This window comes from Schistocerca piceifrons, chromosome 2 (assembly GCF_021461385.2).
Source record: "Schistocerca piceifrons isolate TAMUIC-IGC-003096 chromosome 2, iqSchPice1.1, whole genome shotgun sequence".
In the NCBI taxonomy this organism is placed as follows: domain Eukaryota; kingdom Metazoa; phylum Arthropoda; class Insecta; order Orthoptera; family Acrididae; genus Schistocerca; species Schistocerca piceifrons.
This window is the reverse complement of record NC_060139.1, coordinates 180,030,885-180,049,565: the sequence shown is the minus strand read 5'-3', so window position 1 is coordinate 180,049,565 and position 18,681 is coordinate 180,030,885. Positions and strand designations below refer to the sequence as shown.

The following is an 18,681-nucleotide window of genomic DNA, read 5'->3' as shown; positions in this document are numbered from 1 at the left end:
GCAACAAACAGCATTTCTGCAGTTTACTTTGCATATTTGGTCAGATTTTTTTCCCTCCAATGCCCAGATTGTTCCTGTACATGGATTTCCCCTAACAGGATTCCACACTGTCTAAATCATTTGTCTTATAATTTGTAATTGATGATCATGTTATGCTACATTACTATTATACTTGCTGACTGTATTGTTACAGAAATTTGCAGCCAAATGTGAGAATAACAATAACAAAATAACAAAACAGGAAGCTGATGCCACCTGACGGAGAAGGAGCTTTATGCAGCCACTACTCCAGCATGAAAAGTTTCATTTTTTGCTGTTGATACATTAAAGGTATTTTCCTATAGCAAAAATATGTCCAAAGCACATATGATTTCTGCACAGTCCTTACAGTTAGTACATGTATCTTAGCCTGGCATTCATAAATACAGATCTTTTTTTTCTTCTTTCCATATGACAGTCTCACTCAGTGACTTCGTACTCTTAACTGCCGTATGTCTGCATCAGACTACAAAGTAGCAGGTGCACATCACATGAAAGTACTTAGTTGCAGGTCGTCACAATATTGGTTCGACCATGTTAACATCATTTTATGTAACTGTACTCGTCTATCCAAGAGGATAGACGAGTATTGGAATGGATTCCATGTGGTACAATACACCTTGAGCTGTGATCGTTAGGTAAAATCGGAAAACCTCCCTATTAACAAAGTAAGGAAGAGAACAAGTTTCTTAATATATCTTCTGTTAAGAGATATAAGGAGGCACACTACTTTTGCTCTGCCACAATGACCAATTTCAAGAGCACATTTACAAGTCAGGTAACATATAATGCACACCTTAAAAAAAAAAAAAAAAAAAAATATAAAGTGACCAAAGTGCTAGCGCCTCCACTGATTGATAAAGTAGATGAGCTTCTTGTTTGTTTAGAAAATTTAGAAATTGGCGGTGGAATAAATGTAGTATGCCAGTCTGAACATCATATAGTCACAAATATGGAAAAGGGAGACACTATGGAGAGAGGAGGAGTTGCTATACCTGTTAAAATTTATCACAGAGTGAAAAATTTATAAACTAAAAATTTTTGCATTCAACAATGTATACAAGCATGTGTGTGGTAGCTTAGACTAAATAACGGTACTTTTTTAATTGTAGCTGTGTATAGGTCTCCACTGGGAAGTTTTCAGGTAATTTTGAAAAACATGGCTTCTTTGTTGTGCTGTCTGTCAGACAGAGGGAAACAGATTATTGTTTGTGGGATTTCAATGTAGATTTTCTGAAAGAGTCTGATAGAAAGACTGACTTTGAAGTATTACTTGGTTCTTTCAATTTCATGTCAGTTGTTGATTTTCCTACTCGGATGGTACAAGAAAGCAGCACACTGATAGATAATTACATTACATTAATACTTGTTCCATAGATAATGAATACGAAATTTTTTAATGATGTGGAATGTGTCAGATAACACACACACACACACACACACACACACACACACACACACACACACACACACACACACACACACGGGGTGTTCAAAAAGTCTCTCCACAGCACCGTATGATTGTTAGCCGCATGTGCTGTATGCCGCAGTGAATATGCTGAAATGAAACTCAGAGAAATACAAGTTATTAATTTATTGAATATTCATTTTTACTTACAAATTTTCAAATTAAATGTTGAAAGTGTCCCCCCTGTTGTTGAATACACAATTCAATTCACGTAATCATGTTTCCAAACACAAGCTGTAACATTTCTTCTGTAACAGAAGCAGTGAAAGTGGATATTGCAGTTTTCAATTCATTGATGGATTTTGGATGGTTTTTATAGACAGTTGCTTTAGAAGAAAAAGTCAGGTGGTGTTAGGTCAGGTGATCGTGGAGGCCAAAGTCCCTGTGAAATTATACGATCACCAAAAACATCAGCAAGCAGTGACATTGAAACGGGAGCTGTATGCGCGGTTGCACCATCTTGTTGAAAATAACCGTTCAGTATTTCACTTAACACAAGTTCTCCTACGAACAGGTACAGAATATCACTGTGGTATCGTGCATTTATTGTTTCATTGAAAAACCCAGGCAAGTGAACAATCATATGGCATTGCGGAGAGACTTTTTGAACACCGCGTGTGTGTGTATATTATTCATGATCTATGGAACAAGTATTAATGTAATGTAATGTAATGATAATCGATAGCCACTAATTTACTCTACACACACACACACACACACACACACACACACACACATGGTGGCACTAGACTGTTTACAAAGATTTCCCAGGCAACAAGATGCATGGACAGCGAATAATGGTGTTTGGACTAGGAAGGGGTAAAATATTTAGAGCAGAGAGAGGAATTCATTTCATGAAATTTCATCAACAAACATGTCCCATAGGTACCATTTTTGTAACTACCATCCTCAGAATTAATCAAACATCATCTAGTAATTTTGAAAGTTCTAACAGTGGAACTATTTTAAAGTCTTTTTTATTCAGCAAATTTGGATAAAATTATCCAATAAATTCAATCTCTTCCATGTAATTGAAAATTGTGTGTTCTATACACAAAGAAACTAAGATTGTCACAGTATTATGGAATCAGCTGCATTTAATTATACAGTGAAACCTCTTTATAACATTCTTCGATATAATGTTTTCCTCTGTATTACGTCCGTTTTTTTCGGTCCTGACTAAAAGCCCATATAAACAATGTTAAATTTTCCTCTTTACTGAGTTTACTCTATATTACAATTTCCTCCATGTAACACTCACTCATATTTTTGGAACCCTGGTCAATTATTCATCTCTTTATAATGTTTAAGTGACTGGATGTAAACACACAGTTTTCCAATCTGTGGATTCACAATTTGCACCAGCTCAGAAAGCCCGCGCTCAGCGTGTTTCATATGTCAGTGGCACAATCCGGTCACGTGACATGTGACACACATTCTGCTTGCTTTTTGGTGCCATTTCAGTCGATGCTTTGTATTCATAGCATGTTGTGTGAGCTGAGCAGCAAACAGTTTGTGTGTCTAGTGAGGGTGTGTCTTTTTTTTTTTTTTTTTTTTTTAAGCGCTCATCGGTGGATATGAGTGAAAAGTGGAAGAACATTTCTCTGCAAGAGAAGTTTTCTGTTATTAAAAAAGTGGAGGCATCTTCTGGTGTGAGTCACATGAAGCTAGCGAAGCAATTTGAACTGGCCCCCTCAACACTACTATGAAAAACAGATCGTCGATAATGGAAGGGTTTGAGAATTGTGGAAATTGGAAATGCATGCGTGTGAAACCATCGACTTATGAAGAAATGGAGGAAGTTTTATTAACTTGGTTTCAGAAAGCACGCATTGCAAACATTCCTATAAACTGAACTAATATGAAGGAGAAGGTGCTTCAAATATCACTGCAGTTAGGAATGGAAAATTTTAAGGCGTCCAATGGATGGATTGATAAATTTTGACAGCATCATGGTGTTGTATACAAAGCGGAATGTGGAGAAAGTAAAAGTGTGGACGAACCAACTGTAACTCAGTGTATGCAGACTCTCCCTAATCTGATACATGGCTACAAACTGATAAGACATTTACTTTTCATGGGGAAAATTGCCAAGGCGGTAAGAAGAGCAAGAAATGTCTTACCGTTTTGTTGTGTACAAACACCGATGCAGTGAAAAACTGAAACCTTTGGTTATCGGAACGCCAAAAACTCCAAGGTGCTTCAAAAACATTTCCATGTTTCCGTGCAAATATACAAACAATGCCAAACCATGGATGACGAGTGAGATATTTTTACGTTTTCTCAGAGAATTTGACGCCAAAATGGGGACTGCTGCAAGAAAAGTGCTGCTGTTTGTGGATAGATGTGCAGCACGTCCACCAGACTTATCCTTTCTGAGAAATGTGAAAGTAATTTTCCTGTCACCCAACTGCACCAGCCACCTGCAACCTTTGGACTTGGAAATAATACATGCCCTTAAGGTTAAATATAGGATAGCCCTTGTACAAAAAGGCCTTGAATTTGATGGACCAAAGAAAACCAGGAAGCCAGCAGAGCTCACAACTGAAGCTGAATATTTTACAGGCAATAAATTTAATTATGTACTTGTGGAGGGAAGTCAGTGCTGAAACTATTAAAAACTGTTTCACAAAAGTGGATTCTATGAAAATGAGATGGCAGCTCCTGCGGAAGATGTTGCAAGTGATTTTCAAGAGTTTCAGGAATTAATAGGCAGTGATTCTGTCACTTTTGAGGACTTTGTGGCTGTGGATGACAACTTGGCAACCACAGGAGTACAAAGTATTGAGGAGCTGACTGCAGAGAGAAGTTTGGAGAATAATAGTGGTAGTGGAAGTGACAGTGACAAGGAAGATGACCCTGTGCCCTCATATACTAAGGCAGCTGAAGCCTTTGAAACATTCAGGAGATATATGATGGCCCATAGACTTGAGGACAGAACAAGCAATAAATGATTGCCATACAGTCAAGGAGAAATAGAAAACAAATATGCTTGCTTGAATATTTTAAAAAATCATAGGTATGTGAGTTTCAGATTGCATAGGTTTCTAGAGTTCTGTGCAAATTTAAGTTCCATTTCATAATTTAATTATTAAAGTAATTTTTTTGTGACTAATTCTTTTTTAATCTGTACCACTTATTGTGTTTTTACGTAATATGTGCAGTATATCATAAACAAAATTTGGCTCATATTCTATAATTGGGTCAACTGAAGAACAGGATACCACCTGTCAGCTTTGGACAATGATTTCATATCTTAAGAATCGGTTATAACTTTTCACAGTACAAACTGATCCATTTATTTTCACCCATCCACCTACCGGGCCTCATGGTTTAATTACAAAAAACTAATCATTTGATACATTGATCATTTGCAATGAATATCATATTACGGTATTGTGAAAATTTAAAATGTCTTCTAGGGCACAATTTGTCAAAGCTGATTAGTGGTATCCCTATCTCCAGTAATGCCCTATAATTATTATTTGGAAGCCTTCCTCTTTATAGTGTTTTCCTCTATACAGTATTCAGAATTTGTGGTCCCTTGAAAAACGTTATGTAGAGGTTTCACTGTAGCGTGTTCAAAGTGTTTTTATTCTAACACAAATCTGTTGAAGAGGAAATTATTGCATTGTTTAGGTACTGGTTAGCAAAACGAAATATACAATATTTGAAAAACTGTGCCTTGAAGAAACAAAGACAGCAACACAGATATATCAAGAAGTCTAAGAATGGATCAGGGTTCATACACTTATTCTCAAAATTGAATGCCTTTCAACATACTAGCTACACACGTTGGTTTGTTAAGGAACTTTCGCACCGACTTTGATGGATGAAACAGTTTGGTTTTTTTTTTCCCCCTATGGGGTACAATATGTTAAACTATTCAGAAGTATCAAGAATATATTGGAAAATTACAGGCATTCCTTGTTACTGAAACACAAAAAATTTAAGTTTGTGTTACTACCGCCTACATACAGCATGAAATTACAAACACCTATTAATCAGACACAGATCAAGCAGCCACATACAAAGTTCCAATAATAAAGTTATTAAAATGTGTGGATGAAAAAAGTTCCAATTAGAATAAATTCATGAATGACTTCATATTAAAATTTCTTTACATTTACTAACATGCTGCGAGACCACTGCATAAATATTTTTATACCACTAACACAATTATTTTTCTAATACAATGAGGATAAGAACATATAACCAAACAAAGCTGGAATAGGGAATTTTTCCATTTGTAACAGGGCCTCCTGTGACAGACAAATCTGGTAGTGGGGTTAAGGAAGGCCAACATGTCTCACTTACCTCATAGCTGATTTTTCTGAAAGGCAAATTGGTAAGTAGCATTTGATTTTCCTCAGCAGTAATCTCAATGAAACTGAGCACATACCTGTTTGGAGAATCTCACTCACTGATTCAAATGTTGGGCACTTGCTAAACATTCCCATGCGATCCGCTTCCTCCTGCACTCCGTGAACTGTGCCTGTAATGACTGGAGCTACGATGAGGTGATGATCCACGTCTACTTGAATCTCCATTTACTCCTACAAAAAATATGTATCTATATATATATATATCCACTATACTATTAAGATAGAGATGAAGATTACAACGTCAAGTTCATATTATTGTATAATCTTTATGTTAATGACATCTAGTACCACAGAAAGGGATGGTCAGCAACACTTTGTATTGACTACATTAAAACTATAAATCAGTTTTTTCAAATGATACAGATGTAATAGGAAGGAAGAACTGAACAAGAAACTATACAATTTGCTGTCACTTGGGGCTATGGTCACGAAGTAACTATACAAATATTTGGTTGCTTACCAAAATACAACTCTGAATGACCGATTCATGTGCCTTCGTGACTTAACTTTCCAAATCATTGCATAACTACAATTCACTCTCATTTCATCAAGATGGTAACTTAACAATAATAATGCTTGTTTGTGTTATTCCAGTCTTCCTGCTGAACTTGTGCTTTAATTCTGTGTTCTTTCACAACTGCTAATTATTGAGCCATTTCTCTAGAACATGATTCATGGCTGTTAAAATGACACTTCATTTAATCTTTTTTTTCCAGTCTAAAGCATGATTTACATGAGTGACTTTCTTGTCCATACTGACTACTTGTGACAAGTATGACTACTGCACCACACTATGTCTATTACTCCTGTACACTGACTTGAATGGTAAGTTGCCATTTGTGTTTACGTACCACTGAAACAAATTGTGTCTGTGAAGTGCTATCTGCTGTCCATTTTGTGCTTGTATTTAGATATTAAGGGTGCTTGCTGTGTCTCTGTCTTATAGGTATAGATCATTTATTTATGGATACTTTAATGGTTCACACTTGTGTTTATAACAAAATACTCAGTACATTCTGCCCAGTCACACAATTAACGATATGTATTTAAACTGTAACAACTAGTTTCAATATTTTCTAAATACAGTAAAGGGATGGGAACTTTGTGGAATGAAATGCAGCAAAAGGACCCTAACTTTGGTAAGAATCCAAGAGCAGAAACCACCACACTTTCAGGCAATACATGCTTCTTAATCTACAGGCTGCTTTTCTCCTTTTCCAATTCACAGTGTGATGGTAATGTGAAACACTTTGATTTTGTAGTGTAACATCAGATTCTTCAGAATAACATGTTCCACTCTTACTCTCTTACACAAATGAAAGATTTTTGTGAGAGCTGAAAAAACAGGTGGTTTAGGTAGTAGGCAAGCGTAAAATATCCCATTCTGCACACTCTTGTTTCTATGTCTGTGTAAATGTACGTCATGTCTGCTCTGAACATTGGCAAGGCATTACAGCAAATAAACCTTTACACCTGCCGTGGCACAACACTTGCTCCTTGGGCACTGTGGCTTGGTAATGCCTTGATGGTCAAGGAAGAGAGAAATGGGCTCAACAACGTAAACAAGCAGAAACAAATGTCATTTTAAAAACTGTCGCTTATTTTTGATTGCTCATGTCATAGTACGACACACATCTGTTTTAAACAGCATGTCATGAGCTATGAGAGGTGCTCAACCATCACTGTAATTAAAGCTGTGTAGAAAAATCAATGGGTGTAAAATACAGAAAAATTATCACTAAGCTGTGTATGTCATTTAGTAGCTCGGACAGATACAGCTCTCTTCTAGCACCAATAAATCGCATCACAGTGAAGTAGTTCAAGAGAAATGTCATGTGGTACTGCAAAGCAGGACCAAGCAAGTAATTAGCTTTAAGAACTGCGACCAGAAATTACTTACGACGTAAACTATCATACACACAATATGGGTGACAGATCATGCTTGAAGTACATAACACAAGGTAACACCACAAAACATCTCATTTGGCTTACTTCAGCAACAGGACTGCCTGGTTGTTTACACCTCGTTTAGCTCCCTGGTGCAGGATGCAAATTGGAGGTGTGAAAAAGAGATTATTTGGGATTTTACAAAAAGAGAAATTGAAGAAAATAAGAGAAAAATATACACTGTTGTCCCAAGCAACACAAGTACACAAAGTAAAAACCAAAGTCCAATGTGATTGCAATATTTATGAAGAAGTAATTCCATCATGTTGTAAAACAAAAGTAAGTGTAATTTATCACTACACTAGATGTAAGCAAGATTAGCTGACCATATTAACTGGGTCTACAACAATAAATAGGTACATAATGAGTGATTTGCTCAGAGTGTTGTAGATAAATGAACAATTGCCTCTTCCTGTTTGTTTCAAAACAAAATAACAGGATATCATGGCCTTAAGTGTATGCAGTATTGTTACCTTATGACTAAGGCTACATGTAATACGGAAAATTTGTTAGCAGAGATATTAAAAAAACTTAGGAAGCTAGACCAGTTAGAAGAACTGGTAAATAGACATTAAACCACAAAGCAAGAGTTAACTGATGTTATTACCACACTTAGAACCCAAAAAGAGGTGTTAAAAAAAGGCATCTCCGATGTAAAGACACAAGGAGAGGAAGTAGCTATGCAAGCAGACTCTGCAAATGATAAACCTTCTAATGTAGAAACTTTTAATATTAGATTTTGCCTAAGAAGCTGCCTGCCAAACTAAACAAATAGAGTAACCCAATAGGCAATGAAGTGAACGAATGATTTCAAGAGATACTTAATTAAACCAAAATTTTATATAATCAAATCCCAGATATGGGTGGGTATGTAGAGAGATTATAACAAAGTAGAGTTTTCGATGTAGTAGTTAAGAGTGCCCAATATACGGTGACTAGTTTGGAGAAGCACCTAACAGAACGAAACGAACCAGCAGTACAACAGAATGTTGATTTTACTAACACAATCACCAATTCTTTGGGTGATATTTCAGTACACCAGCAAGAAATTTCAAAAGTTCAAACCAGATGGTTCTGTACATTCATTTGCACTTTTGGAACAATGTAAGGAAGAGTTAGCAAAAAGTTGGGCAGATATGACTCAATCTATTTTTATTCTTACAAATTTACAACAGGAATCTATAGACTAGAGTGCTAAATACCGGTGTACGTTTCAAACTCTGTGTCAATTTGAAACAGCATTTAAAAGAGAATTTTTGTGTCCTAGTGAGCTGACTAAAGTCTATGATTATTTTAAACCCATATATGAAAAATACTTATGCTGTAGTGAAAGTGTAACTGGGGGACTGAGTTGTGATTTCGCCACATGTCAACATTTAAATGAAGCTTTAAACTGTAACAAGTTTCTAAACGGTGATTTTGGCCTGATATGCACTGGCGGTGAAGAAAGTAGAATTACAAGTGGAGATACTCAAGTACAAAGTGGTATCAATGAGTAATGGGAATGTTTTTATTCTGTGGGCTTTAGAAATAAATTTTGCAATTTTTTTTATCTTGTTGGTTCACATTTTCCTGACATATGTTTGCATTTCAGCTGTTTTCAGTATTTAGTTTTTGATGAAAGTCGGAAAAATTACTACATGTGTTTTTGAGTGCTTCGTGACTTTTACTTTTGAATAAGATGAATTGAAGAATTTGCATTAAAGTTTGGTTGAAAAATGGAATAAAGTGCAGCATCGCATTCAAAATGTTGACTGTGGCTATTGGCAAATCTATGAGTAAGACAAGAGTGTGTCTGCCTGCTTTGGGCTGACTTCCTCAAATATGATGTGCCTGCACGATGATAAGCTGCATTCCTATGAGAAGTTAATTTTGTATCATTTATATCATTTCAATCAAATGTGCTGAACTGCACATTTGTCATCTTATACAGTGCGCAGCAAAATGTTGTGGATGGCCTAAGAACTTTGTACTATATAATGGCGTGAAATAATATGTCACAGTATACAACAAAATAAGTTAATGGTCTACGATCTTTGTATTCAATAATGGTGTAAAGACCAAAATCTAGTCTGTACACAAGAAATGTCGAGAAGATGATGACCATCATGGATGGCCTGGCACATCAATTACTGATGATTATGTGGAAGTAGTACTGAAAATGATTTTGGAAAATTGCTGAATCACCATCAGAGAATTTGCTGGTGATGTTGACATATTCTTGACTCCTATCAAGCAATTTTTTCAGATGTTTTAGCATGAAACTTGTAGTACCAAAGTTTGTTCTGAAATTGCTCAAGAATTGCTGAATGAAGCTGACAATGATACAGAACTTCTTAACAATGTTATAACAGGTGATGAAACATGGGTGTCCCTTTATGATGTCGAAATCTAGGCCCAATCGTCCTGATGGAAACTGCCTGTGGAGCCAAAACTGAAAAAAATTCGACAAGTTTGATCATGTGTGAAGGTTCTTCTCACTGTTTTCTTTGATCACAATGGCATAGTGCAACGTGAGTTCCTGTCTTACTGCTGTACAGCCAATAAGGAATACTGCCTGGAAGTTATGTGCCATTTACGTCAAGCAACCCAAAGAAAATGACCAGAACTGTGGCAAAACCAATCATGGAAATTCCGTCACAATAATGTTCCCGCTCAAACCTCAATGCTTGTTCATGATTTTTTGGAAAGAAACAAAATCATCACATGCCTTATCCAACATATTCATCACACATGGTTCTCTGCAATTTCTTTCTATTCCAAAGCCTGAAGAGAACCATGGAAGGACATAGTTTTGGCACTGCTGACGAGACAAAATAAAAATCCCAGAAGGAGCCGATAATGAAAAGCGAGTTCCAGAGGTGCTTCTAAGATTGGAAAAAGTGCTGGCACAAGTGTATTGTACCTGAGGGAGATTACTTTGAAAGGGACAAAGTTGTTGATGATGATCAATAATTAAAGATTCTTTAAGAAAAACAAATATTCCTATTAATTTTTGATCATCATAATAGTTTTACACTTTAATGCAGTATGCACATGATTTTGAATTAGTATATAGATGGACTATTTAGTTCTGAATACTGAATACAAGTTATGTAAATTGGCAGATCGTTTATCGCTAATTGAAGGAGGAAAGTTTATTAATACTGAACTCTGTGCTGTTTCAGGCATCACACATAACATACATACATTTTACTTATTAGTAGGAAATTCAATTATGAGTGTAAATACTTAAATAGTATGAGTATTAAGTCAAACTATATCTAGTATGTGAATAGGAGGGTATATATAACTGGAGTATTAAACAATGGAAACTTCAGGTAGGAATATCAACAATGAGGCGAAAGACAGATTGCTATTTACCTTAAAGAAGACACATTAAGTTGCAGATACACACAATTAAAAGATACTTACATAAAGCTTTCGGCCACAGCCTTCATCAGTAAAAGAGAGTCACGCACCATTCATACACACAAGCAAGCACACCTCATGCACATATGACCACTAATTCCAGCAACTCAGGCCAGAATGCAACTATCACGTGGGATGCAAGCAGCAATCTGGAGGGGAAAGGGAAGGGATAGTAGTGTATGGGTGGGGGGAGAGACAAACGCTGTCTGGTGGAGTGTGCAGGGACTAGAAGGCCATCAGGTGCAGTGTCAGGAGGTTATGGGGCAGGGAGATGGGGAAAAAGGAGCAAAAAAGGAGAGGAGTGGTGAAAGACTGGCGGATGCATTGGCAAAAGGTGGCAAATAAACAGTGTGGGAGATGAGAATGGGGAGGAGATGATAGAACAGAGGGTGTGGAAACCGTTGGGTGGAGGGTGTGAGGACTGTATGTTACCATAGTATGAGTTCGGGGTAATCACTAGTGTGGAGAATGCGTTATAAGGATAACATCCATCTGCACCATTCAGAAAAAGCAGGTGGTGGAGGGAAGCATCCATGTGGCACAGGTAGTGAGCAGTCATTGAAATCAAGTGTGTTACATTCAGATGCATGTTGTGCCACAGGGTGGTCTACTCTGCTCTTGGACGTAGTTTTCCATGGTCGTTTGTTCTGGTGGTCAGCTGGTTGGTAGTCATACCAATATAAAAAGGTGTGCAATCACTGTGGCAGAGCTGGTAAATGACATGGGTGCTTTCACAGGTGGATCGGCCCTGAAGGGGTAGGATTATAGGACTGGAACAGGAAGTGATGGGTGGGTGAACTGGGTAAGTTTTGCACCTCGATTTGGCATTAGGAGTGGCGTATCGTACCCACAGTGTAAATCATACCCTTGCCTAGCTGACCTTTCAACTTGCCACATCCCCCAGAACTCCCTACCAACTCTCCACCAAACCCAGATCCTAAACATTCCTTTAACACTTTTGTTAGCCTTTCCACCAAAACCCTCTGCTCCATAGAAGTTTCAGTCCTACCCAAAGGCCCCATCTTTAGCCCTACACCCAAAATTAACCATGTTGGACTTGTCAAAGACCTACTCTCCTCCTCCTGATCCCTGCAATGGAAGCACTTCTTTGCCACCAATCCCCCCAACCAAAATCATCCTAATTCCAACACCGAACCCTTACTCTTCCAGTTCATACCCCCATCCAATTGTGATCCCCCACTCCCTTCTAACCATCTGCTGGTAACCTTCCAGGAATTCCTTACCTCCAACTTAGCATCACTATCCCTCCCCAATTTCCTTCCTCAGAGCACCAACCTTTCAGTAGAAGAAAGAGAGCCATACACAGCCTCAAAACAAATCCTGATCTAATCATCCTACCTGCAGGCAAAGGTTCCACTATTGTTGTTGTGAATCACAGTGACTAAGTGGCAGAAGGCTCTGCCAATCACCTGACTCTTCCATCTATAAACTCTGTCAGAGTGATTCCATCACAGAAGTCTAACACAACTTCCAATCCCTGCTTAAAGCCTTAGGCCTTTCCCAGAACATCTCCCCTGAATCCATTCCCCCCCCCCCCCCCCCCTCACCCCTACAATACCCAACACACCCACCTTCTACATGCTTCCCAAAATATACAAACCCAACAATCCTGGAAACCCCATTGCAGCTGGTTATCATGCCCCCACTGAAAGAATTCCAGCCCTCAATGACCACCACTTCTAACCAATTGCCTGTAATCTAGCTCCCCATGTCAAAGACACCAACCATTTCCTTCACTAACCCTCCACCATTCCCACCCATTTACCTCCTGGATCCCTACTTGTCAATGTTGACACCACCTCCCTATACACCATCATCCTTCATGCCCATGGTCTTAGTCCACAGCTCGTGGTTGTGTGGTAGCGTTCTCGCTTCCCGTGCCCGGGTTCAATTCCCGGCGGGATCAGGGATTTTCTCTGCCTCGTGATGACTGGGTGTTGTGTGCTGTCCTTAGGTTCGTTAGGTTTAAGTCGTTCTAAGTTCTAGGGGACTGATGACCATAGATGTTAAGTCGCATAGTGCTCAGAGCCATTTGAACCATTTGAACCCATGATCTTACCACTCCAGAACACTATCTTTCCCAACATCCTTCAGACTCCAAACCCACTAAATCATTCGTCATACACCTTACCAACTTTATCCTAACTCACAACTGTATCTCCTTTGAAGGGAAGTTATTTAAACAAATCTGCAGCACAGCCATGGGCACCCACATGGCGCCCTCCTATACCAACCTTTCTAGGGGCCATCTAGAGGAGACCTTCCTTAGTCTGGTTCAGGTTCACAGATGAAATCTTCATGAGTGGACCCAGGGCCAAGAAACACCTTCTTTCTTTCACAACTTCAACACCTTCTTCTCTCTCATTTGCTTCCTGTGGTCCTACTCAAACCAGCATGCCACCTTCCTAGATGTTGACCTCCTTCTGTCTGAAGGCTCCATCTGCACCTCTGTCCATATTAAACCCACCAACAGTATCTGCATTTTAACAGCTGTCATACCTTTTGACACAAAAAAATCTCTCCTATACAGCCTGGCCACCCGGGTATGATGTACCTGCAGTGACAAACTCTCTTGCTCAGTATGCTGAGGGTCTCACCAAGGCCTTCACAGACAGGCACTGTCACCAATACCTGTTCCACAAGCAGATCTCATGCCATTTCTCCTCACATCCCCAATCCCCCCCCCAGAACCACCCACAAAGAAGTGTCCCTTCATCGCCTGGTACCATCCTGGACTGGAACAACTGAACCCCATCCTTCGCCAGGGCTTTGATTACCTATTATCACGCCCTGAAATGAGCGACGTTCTACCCAAGATACTTCTCACCCCTCCCAATGTGGTGTTCCGTTGTCCACCCACCTCCACAACTTCCTAGTCCATCTCTACGCCACTCTTAATGCCAACCCCTTGCCACAAGAATCATATCCCTGTGGAAAACCCAGGTGAAAAACCTGCTCAATACACCCACCCAGCACTTCCTATTCCAGTCCTGTGTATCCTACCCCATCAGGGGCACGTCACCTGTGAAAGCAACCGTGTTGGAATATAACACAATTGATTTCAATGACTGCTCACTACCCGAGCCATGTGGATCCTTCCCTCCACAACCAGCTTTTCTCAACGGTGCAGACGGGCATTATCCTTACAACACATTCTCCACTCCCGTGATTATTCTGGCTTCAACCTGCGGTAACATACAGTCCCCACACCCTTCACCCAACAGTTTCCACACCCTCTGTCCTATCACTCCTCCTCATTCTCGTCTCTCGCCCTGTTTATTTGCCACCCTTTGCCAACGCATCTGTCTGTCTTTTGCTGCTCCTCTCCTTTTTCCCCATCTCCCAGCCCCACCTCCCGACGTGCCACCTGTTGGCATTCTGGTCCCTGTACACTCTACCAGACAGTGTTGATCTCTCCCCCTGCCCGTTCACTACTATCCCTTCCCCTTCCCCGCCCCCTGCTGAGTTCTGCTTGCGTCCCACGTCATAGCTGCATTCTGGCCCGAGATGCTGGAGTTGGCGGTCATGTGTGCATGAGGTGTGCTTGCTTCTGTGCATGAATGGTGTGTGTGTGTGTGTGTGTGTGTGTGTGTGTGTGTGTGTGTGTGTTTGTTTTTTAATGATGAAGGCTGTGGTCGAAAACTTGGTGTGTCTTATTTGAGCCTGTCTGCAATTTAACTTGTCTTCTTTATGGTAAGTAGCAATCTTTCCCTACATTGTTAACTGGAGTATTCAATTATGAATGTATTTTACGTGAGTCATCATTCATCTACCGCCAGTTCAAATAGCAGAGTTTGTTATGAATGGATCCTTCAGTTGTGTTCAGTATGCTACATTCCATAGCATACATGTGTGTCCCGTTCAATCCATCAGGTAGAGGTAAAGACTTGAGATGTACCTATTCTTCCAACCAGGAGATGTTTGTTGTAATTAATTTAGATGACATCGCTGATCATTACTGATGCAGTGCTTCTCACAGGGCACATCACTGCAATGCCTTGACTTTTTATGGTATGTTTCATTTATTAAAAAATATTTATGTATGTCCTACTACATTTTTATTTATTTTTTGATTGTAGGCCAGTAACCTCTAGATATTTCATTTTCATAGATTTGAGGATGGCAATACATATTGCCGAAACTATTACTCCAGTTATTGTGTTAACATAGCGATCTTGGCAAATAAAGTGGTTTTTTTAAAAAGAGAGACACAATACAAAATTATAGACCACCTTCTGCACTGAATGACATCAGTAACCGCAACCTTGCAATATTTTAACACACTGGAGCCGATGGACGTACTAGATACGTTCATTATGTTTTAACCATAAAATCTGACAGATGTATGTCATATGTCCTTCACTTCTGACTTATTTATTTGTGATTTAAATGTGTGTTTTACGTTTGTGAGTGGCAAGACTAATTGTTTGGCTTTTCATAAGCGTTGTGCTATTGTGTGCATCCTTCCCGTGTGTAGAGACACAAATAAATAGTGAATATGGCTAACAGACTTCACTTGTCAACCTTAGAGATTGAAGAACTCTTGAATAATGGCTCAGAACTTGATGACCTTTTGGACGACATCGGCAATTTTTCAGAAGACGATGATGACTCGCATGAGCTGGAGAGTTAAACCTGTGCTGCTGATGGTAGTGAGTATGAAGAAGCTAATGCACAAGTTTCTATTAGTTAGGTTTGTCATTCAGTTCAACAGCCTGCCCTTCATAATGAATGGTGTCATTTTGATGCACTCCCTGAATTACCTCTGTTTGAAGAAATGAGTGGAATTCAGGTTCCTGTTGATACATTATCAACAAAACTAACTTTGTACCAATTTTTTGATCACAGCAGGTTTCTAAAAGGAAAGCCAGAGACAAATATATACGCTACTGATACTATTTCTGAACTTCGGCGGCAGAACAGAATCAAACCAAAATCTGTATGGAAGAAATGGAGAGCAGCGAGGATACATGAAGTACATCAATTTCTTGCAATCGTTTTGCATATGCGTGTTCTAAAGAAAACTAAGCTTAGGGATTATTGGTCTGAAGACCCTGTGCTTCCTTCATCATTTGCTTCTCAGCTAATGTCACAAGACAGATTTTTTGCCATATTCAGGATGCTGCATGTGAACAATAATGCGCTATGAAGACCTCAACAAGAACCAGACCATGACTCTCTGCATAAAGTAAGGCCTGTTTGGAACTTTTTCACAGAGAGGTGCAGAAAAGTCTTTTATCCATCACAAAACCTGACTGTGGGTGAAGAAATATGTCCTTTTTGAGGAAGAGCTGGATTCCATGTTTATATGAAAGACAAACCAGAGAAATATGGGATAAAACTGTATTTTGTTAAGTGATGCTCAAACAGGTTACATGTGCAATTCTGACATTTGTGCTGGAGGAAATGTTGAAAATTCTGTGAAATCCCTGCTGCTTAGGCTATGTCCCTCTTACTTGGGAAAAGGACTTGTGGTATACCTGGCCGGACAGATTTTATCGAAGTGCTGCAGTCCTTGAAGAACTATGGGAAAGAAATACAACGGGAGTTGGAACTGTGATGAGAAACAGGATAGGTTTGCCTAGTGACCTAACAAATGAAAAACTAAGGGAAGGAGAAATGACATTTCGTCCCGAAGGACACATTTTCTGCTTGAAATGTAAAGACAAACGTGATGTACACCTGTTGTCAACACAGCATAAGATGACTGCTTCACATGTCAGTGTAAAATCCTGGAGAAGATATGTTGAGGTGGTAAAGCCAGACATTGTATTAGACTACAACTTGTCTAAAACAGGTGCTGACAGAGGAGACCAGCTGATGAGTTACTATCCCTTCCAGTGAAAGACTGTAAAATGGTGGAAAAAGATTTTCTTCAATATTTATTGAGGGCAGTTGTGAATGCCAACATTATACAAAACACCAAAAAAGTGTGCATTAGCAGATTTTATCTGTAAATTTAATTGTGTTTTGTGTTAGATACTGCTGAATGGCATTACTTTGATTCACGGCGTAACTTTCATAAAAACTTCGCAATTTTTAAAAAGAAGAATTACTTAGAATTACTTCGTGTCGAATTTTGTTTTCTGCACTGGCAGCACTCAAAGTAACTCTTTGTCAGTGACCAAGAACTCCATGTACAAATGGATCGATATGGGAGATTTTCATAAAAAACCTATCACATTTTAACTATTTCAAAGGCTTAAATAACTTCAGGGTACCAGACTGGATATGAAAGGTGCTAGAAATATGGTAGTTTATGTTGGTATGTGTTTAATTAGCTTGAGAAAGAGGTCTTGTTTTGTATTCCAACCTCAAATATTTCATTCACTGTAAGGTTTTTTTTATTCATTTTTATTCTTCAGAGGGTGTCACTGAACACAGGCAAGGGGTTTCTTTGGTCACTGATCAATCTCACCCTCAGACCTAGCAATTTTGCAGTTTTAATGTAAACTATCAATACATTTGCAATGATGGCTAGCCTTTTTTGTTTCAGTGCTATAGAAACAAGCTTACTGGAGAAGACTGGTCATACTACTGAAGCATCACAAAAACAAGTATTCTAAACAGGTTGCTACTAACATCAAACGAGCTCGAGCCGCAGTATCCCCTGATAGTTTCAAGAAATATTTCAACAACCTCGAAAAAACTTTAGAATATGTGCCGGACTCTTATTTTCACTTACAATGAGTCTAACTTGAGTGATGATCCAGGGATATATCGTAGAGGTGACAAATACCTGGAAAAGCCAATGAATTTTTCTAAAAGCATCACATCAATTATGATTTGTGGGTCTGATTACGGTGTGCTTTTACCATCATACGCAATCAGCATTGTCCCTAAACAGGATCACCATTTAACTGTACAGTCAGAGGTTGGATTGATACTTGAACATTCAGAGATTGGCTTGGAAGTAGTTTTTTGCCGCATTCAAAAAGATCGCCTAGATGTAAAGTTCTTATTGGAGATAATCTTTCTTCTCATTTAGATGAAGATGTCATATAACTTTGTGGTGAAAATGATGATGATTTTGTATGTTTAGTGCCACATTCAACACACTTATGCCAATCTCTGGAGGTGGCATTCTCCCGCTCAATAAAAACAGCCCGACACCAAGTACTGACAAATTGGAAGATGAAGAATGCTAAATTGTCAACTATTCCAAAGGATACATTTCCAGATTTTCTGATTTCCAGATTCTCAATAAAATGAATCAAGCACAACAAAAACCAAATTTTTCTCACAAAGGCATAACTTCCAGGGTTAAACGGAATATTGTGAGCAGATTTTGTGAAAGTGGTATTTGTCCTTTTCACAATCAAAAAGTTCTTAATCGCCTTACAAGATAACATATTAAAGAACAGGGAACTGAAAAATACTTCAACAGATTTCTTGAAAGACTCAAGATAT

At 38.7% G+C, this 18,681-nt stretch overlaps 1 protein-coding gene across 1 annotated transcript in view; it reads right to left on the bottom strand.

Annotated features, from left to right (window-relative positions):
- The window catches only part of LOC124776222 (luc7-like protein 3), a 148,204-nt gene that overhangs the window by 40,790 nt on the left and 88,733 nt on the right, over window positions 1–18,681 (bottom strand). The window contains exon 8 of the mRNA XM_047251077.1: window positions 5,910–6,063. Coding sequence (XP_047107033.1) covers window positions 5,954–6,063 — 110 coding nt within the window. The 3' untranslated portion in view covers window positions 5,910–5,953. The remainder of the gene's footprint in view (window positions 1–5,909; window positions 6,064–18,681) is intronic.